The sequence below is a fragment of the Salvelinus namaycush genome, chromosome 13 (assembly GCF_016432855.1).
Source record: "Salvelinus namaycush isolate Seneca chromosome 13, SaNama_1.0, whole genome shotgun sequence".
NCBI classification, from domain to species: Eukaryota; Metazoa; Chordata; class Actinopteri; order Salmoniformes; family Salmonidae; genus Salvelinus; species Salvelinus namaycush.
The window spans coordinates 2544290-2550809 of NC_052319.1; the positions used below are offsets into that span (position 1 = coordinate 2544290).

Below are 6520 nucleotides of genomic sequence, written 5' to 3' on the forward strand. Positions count from 1 at the left end.
CAATACATGCAGACATGTTGGGGAACACGCAATTACGTTTTTCATGATAATGACAGACAACCAAAGACAAAGAGCCTGGAAAGCAATCGGGGCCTAAAATTTACACCTGACAGCTTCCAAATGCGGGTCGATTTTGGCATTGGCGGGTAAGATGTTTATTTCACCAGCCACATTGGCAGGTGGTCAGGGCTCCACAGTGTGAGCATTGCACTCGCATTTGTGAATAAAAAAAAGACTCAAGTATGATCACATTCATAGTCAAATGCTGCAGTAGCAGTTTTCAAAGTATTTCTGCCATTTTTTTTTTTCATAGCTGGTAAGTTAATCGCACAAAGCCAAAGAACTATGAATCCTAGCCTATCCCACCTCGCGCTGCAACACTGCCTGTTTGGGGGTTGTACGCATGTGAAGCGCAGAGTGAAACATTCATTTTTAGAAGTGCTGCGCACAGAGAAACGTTTTTACCATGCTTCAAGATTGTTTTGATCACGTGGACTGGGATATGTTCCTGTAGCTTCCGAGAATAACATTGACGTGTACACTAAAACGGTTACTGAGTTTATCAAGAAGTGTACAGGAGATGTTGTACCCACTGTGACTATTAAAACCAAGCCTAACCAGAAACCGTGGATAGATGGCAGCATTCGCGCAAAACTGAAAGTGTGAACCACCGCAATTAACCCTGGCAAGGTGACTGGAAGTATGGCAGAATACAGAGTAGTCATTCCCTCCGCAAGGCAATCAAACAAGCAAAACATCAGTAGACAAAGTGGAGTCGCAATTCAACGGCTCAGACAGGAGACGTATGTGTCAGGGTCTACAGACAATTACGGACTACAAAAGGAAAACCAGCCACGTCGGAGACACCAACTTCTTGCTTCTAGACAAGCTAAACAAGTTATTTGCTCGCTTTGAGGATAACACAGTCCAACCGACGCAGCCCGCTACCAAGGACTGTGGGCTCTCCTCCTCTGTGGCCGAAATGAGCAAGACATTTAAACGTATTAACCCTTGCAAGAGTTCCGGCCCAGACGGCATCCCTAACCGCGTCCTCAGAGCATGCGCTGATCAGCTGACTGGTGTGTTTACGGACATATTCAATCTCTCCCTATCCCAGTCTGCTGTCCCCACATGCTTCAAGATGGCCACCATTGTTCCTGTACCAAAGAATGCAAAGGCAACTGAAATAAATGACTATCGCCTCGAAGCACTCACTTCTGTCTTCATGAAGTGCTTTGAGAGACTAGTCAAGGATCATATCACCTCCACCTTACCTGTCACCCTTGACCCACTTCAATTTGCTTACCGCCCCAATAGGTCCACAGATGATGCAATCACCATCACACTGCACACTGCCCTATCCCATCTGGACAAGAGGAATACCTATGTAAGAATGCTGTTCATTGACTACAGCTCAGCATTCAACATCATAGTACCCTCCAAGCTCATCATTAAGCTCGAGGCCCTGGGTCTGAATCCTGCCCTGTGCAATTGGGTCCTGGACTTCCTGACGGTCCGCCCCCACGTGGACAAGGTGGAAAGTTTTAAGTTCGTCAGCATACATATCACTGACAAACTGAAATAGTCTACCCACACAGACAGTGTGGTGAAGGTGCAACAGCGCCTCTTCAACCTTAGGAGAATTACATTTGGCTTGTCACCTAAAACCCTCACAAACTTTTACAGATGCACAATTGAGAGCATCCTGTCAGGCTGTATCACTGCCTGGTACTGCAACTGCACCGCCCACAACCGCAGGGCTCTCCAGAGGGTGGTGGGGTCTGCACAAGGCATCACCGGGGGCAAACTACCTGCCCTCCAGGACACCTACAACACCCAATATCACAAGAAGGCCAGAAAGATCATCAAGGATAACAACCACCCGAACCACTGCCTGTTCACCCCGCTACCATCCAGAAGACGAGGTCAGTACAGGTGCATAAAAGCTGTGACAAAGAGACTGAAAAACAGCTTCTATCTCAAAGACATCAGACTGTTAAATAGCCATCACTAGCACAGAGATGCTTCTGCCTATATACAGACTTGAAATCATTGGCCACTATAATAAATAGAACAATGCAGGTAGCCTAGTGGTTAGAGCATTGGACTTGTAACCAAAAGGTTGCAAGATCGAATCTCAGAGCTGACAAGGTAAAAATATGTTGTTCTGCCCCTGAACAGTGGTGTTGAAACAGTTAACCCACTGTTCCTAGGCTGTCATTGAAAATAAGAACTTGTTCTTAACTGACTTGCCTAGTGAAATAAAAGGTTTTTAAAAAAGTAACTTCAATAATAATAACTTACATTACTCATCTTGAATATTGAATACATATCTACTGTATTTTAGTCTATGCTGCTCTGACATTGCTCATCCATATATTTATATATTCTTAATTCCATTCCTTTACTTAGATTTGTGTGTATTAGGCATTTCTTGTGAAGTTGTTTGATTACTTGTTAGATACTTAGTTATTATTAGTTATTGCTGCACTGTCGGAACTAGAAGCACAAGCATTTCGCTACACCTGCAATTACATCTGATAAACAAATGCATGTCACCAATTTGATTTGGTCTAATTTACTTGAAACAAAAGTCTACTGAAGTGAGACTTTGTCGTTGTGTTTCTTGGCTATTTACACTGTTTTGTTGACAAGCTAGGTTATTTTTCAATGTTTGAGTTTCAACTGCTAGCGAAGAGAAGACAACACTGCTACTAGTCAGACTAACATGCTGACCACACCACCCGCAGTGCGTGCGCAAGCTTTGCAAAATAAATTGACACATACATACTATTCCAACATTTCATCCAAACTGCTCGCGAGCATCTGTGTAGCCAGGCGCTAAAATAGATCTTGGTTCTATTTTTGATGCATGACGTGCTGCAAGTCCCGCCTCTCCCATCTCTTGATTTTAGGAGCATATACCCACATGGGTGATTGAAAGATGAACTGAGGTCCACACACCAATTGGTGGTAGTAATGCACCTTAAAGTTGGTTCACAGAAGAAGAAGAAGACTGGAGGAGAGATTACTAGAAACTAACTAGGTTTCCCCTTTTATTTACAATGATCCAGAAAAAAAGGACATTTCAGGTAAAATAACAACCCAATGTTTATATCACAGGACAAATTAGCTAGCAACAGCAAGCTAGCTAGCTAGATAAATGTCCATGAATGTTTCATGTGTTTCAACCTGTCCCCAAACTAATATAGTTGGTTCAGAGTTCGTTTTGATATTAACCTGCGTGTCCTGATCACGTCTGGTGTGGATGGACAAAATCAACATGCATGCGATGGGTCATTACCATAGCAGCACCCACCCGTAGCACACGCTCCAGCAGGTATATTTCACTGGTCACCCCCAAAGCCAATTCCTACTTTGGCCGCCTTTCCTTCCAGTTCTCTGCTGCCAATGACTGGAACGAATTGCAAAAATCACTGAAGCTGGAGACCCATATCTCCCTCACTAACTTTAAGCACCAGCTGTCAGAGCAGCTCACAGATCACTGCACCTGTACATAGCCATCTGTATATAGCCCATCCAACTACCTCATCCCCATACTGTTAATTATTTTTTTGCTCCTTTGCACCCCAGTATCTCTACATGCACATTCATCTTCTGCACATCTATCACTCCAGTGTTTAATTGCTAAATTGTAATTATTATGCCACTATGGCCTTACCTCTTCTGCACACACTATATATACTTTTTTTCTCTATTGTGTTATTGACTGTATGTTTGTTTATTCCATGTGTAACTCTGTGTTGTTGTTTGTGTCGCACTGCTTTATCTTGGCCAGGTCGCAGTTGTAAATGAGAACTTGTTCTCAACTGTCCTACCTGGTTAAATAAAGGTGAATTTTTTTTTTTTTTTTAAATAAACATTAAAGGGGCAGATGAAATGTTTCTCTCATCTGTGATATTTTGGTAAAAAAAATAGGTCACAAAGAATGTATGAAATTAAACAATATACCACATTACTTCTTACTAGCAATACATTTATTGTTTTATAAAAACCACAAAGCACGTTCATCTGTTTTTTTGTGGTATGTTGGAGTAATTTCAGCGTCAAAAAATGATTTGGCTGGTAAAAAGTGTGAATGTAGATTTTTAAAATCTACCTGCCACAGTGGCTGGATGAGAGAATCCTACTAATAGGTGATGCACAACATGCTGATGACCATGTTTGTTAAAAGTGAAGATATGGATAATATGACATCATGACCTATAGAAAAGGAGACCAAAACCACATTCAACATGTTATCCATGCAGCACTAAATCTAATATGGCCTGAAAGTTCCAACATGTTGGCAAAACCTGACATTGACCAAAAACTGAAATGGGGAAGGATGAGAGGAGGGTGGGATTTAAAGTATGTGGGGCTCAAGGAAGAATTTCTTAGCCATATTATGTTCTTCTTTAGCTTTGAGAAATGTTATTTCTTTGAGAAAGTTGCGTAAATAATAAGATGTTATACTATTTAAAAAGATGTATATTTTTTGTTTCCCCAAAAATATAGTCTTAAAAGTACCTGTCTGTCTTACAAACAAATAAAAAAAAACATCTAACAGACTATTACACCGATAGAGACTGTGTGGCATGCTCTAAATTGACTTCTAATGTCAAATACATATCCACGTTTTCCTCCACACCACCGCAGGTAATAAGGGCCGCAAAGACACCACTTCGGGAAGACAGGGTATACAATACTGGACTGCAGAGCTTGTATATTGTTTAAGTTCCTGTAGTTGTAAATCAGAAGAAAAATCATAAATGAAGGAGGCAAGTTTTTGCTGTTTATTTCTGCTGTGGAATATAGTAAAAACAAAAGTAATACTGCGTTTAGATGGTATGATGTAGCGGTAAACCAGATGTTATTGTTATCAATTAGAAAAATAAGGTAAATGCCATTGAGGCTGGCGGTGAATTTTGTCAGCCGCCACGGTACACATACGCCATAGCGTTGTTTTCTAACGGATGTCGATCTGCACTGTTTGTTTACTAAAATCACCATAGCAACGCGTACCGTCTTGCTTTTGCAGTCAGTGTTTCTTGCGTTTTTTTGCGTCCCTCGTCTAAATGCAGCATAAGGCAACAACAGCCATGCAAGTTTAGCCCAGGGGTGTCAAACTCATTTGCTCCGGAGGCCGTATTCAGTCTCGCTCTTATTTCGGTGAATATCAAGAAACTGTCCAGTCGTCCCCGTAATACCTTTTTTTACTCAAACCACCGATTTTTTAATTAAAGGAGGTTAGGGGGGGGGTTGTGAGTTTAGTTATTTGTTTGCCAATTAGGCAATTCATTAATGATTGTCATATGAATACTAGGACCACTTTTTGTTAATTTCAAATCACCCAACTTCGGTAGAAGATTGTAGAACGATAGGCTTAGGCTATGTACACTGCCTATCAAATTATTTTCAGATGGGGTGTTACTTTAAACTCACAAACGTTACATTGTTACATAATAACGTTACAAGTGAACTTCATTGTAACATTTTAGCTTTAAAATGTGACAATTCGCGCGTAAATGATCTTCATGGAAAAAACGTAACACAGACAATCACTCACCTAAATGAATGAACAAACACACTTAACAGTAGCATTATATGGTTCTGGCCTAAATGAAACAGAAAAAGTTGAAATTACTCATGAACAAGATTTAAAGCAAACTTACCTTGTACCCCTTTGTTGGGAACGTCATTGACGTTGAAGCCTTTGGAACTGTATGCAGCCCTAACTTCATTGCAGCTTTTCGAATTGGGCTCAGCCTTCGTCGAAACAAAAAGCAGGGCCAATGTGTAAACCGTAGAGAACACTAACATCGTGTTCATTGATTCGGTTAAATTAAAAAATGTTGTTATGGGCACACAAAACACGAGAAAAGCGTTCAGCTGTATTAGGTTACTAGGACAGTTTCAAATCGCACGTTGGGATTTCTTCATGGAGACCCGGATTTCCTTGCACTTCGCTGGCTACTAGCTAAAGCTCTAAAAGTTACCAAATTGGTTGACTAGCTAACCGGATTCTACATTCACCAACGTGCTTGGGCCACCTTAAAACTATGCATATATGGGAAAGATGAAGGCAATGTTGTAAAAAAAAAAAAGTACCGTTTAGTCTTCAAAATGTTTTTCGAGTTCCAGACTCTCCCATAGAATCAGAAAGCAGGTACAAAACATTCGTTTCAAACTTATTACAATTTTCCTAAATTAGGTAACCAAACGAAAACATCCAAACTTGTTTTTACAATTTGTCTGTAAAGTTGCATCCACCTCGACTTCGGTTCCAACGAAGGACAATAATGCGGAGAAAGTAAAAAAAAAAAAAAAAAAAGTTTTTATAAAAATAAGTTGACCAAAAATGTTTGCACTCTTCAGCGAGCTACAGTTCCTTTACAGACATGACACTAGACTGTATTCTACGCTAGGCGTGCTAAAGTCCCGAGGCTAAGCGCATAGCAAAGTCCCAGTGGATAGCTAGAATTGCGAGTTCCGGACAAAGACTTGGCAACACAAAATG

General features: G+C 40.8%; 1 protein-coding gene across 1 annotated transcript in view; it reads right to left on the bottom strand.

Annotated features, from left to right (window-relative positions):
* The window catches only part of LOC120057823 (glypican-4-like), a 78876-nt gene extending 72575 nt beyond the window's left edge, over positions 1-6301 (bottom strand). Inside the window, exon 1 of the mRNA XM_039006286.1 lies at positions 5676-6301. Within this exon, the coding sequence (XP_038862214.1) occupies positions 5676-5832 (157 nt within the window). The 5' untranslated portion in view covers positions 5833-6301. The remainder of the gene's footprint in view (positions 1-5675) is intronic.
* Positions 6302-6520: the final 219 nt, after the last annotated feature.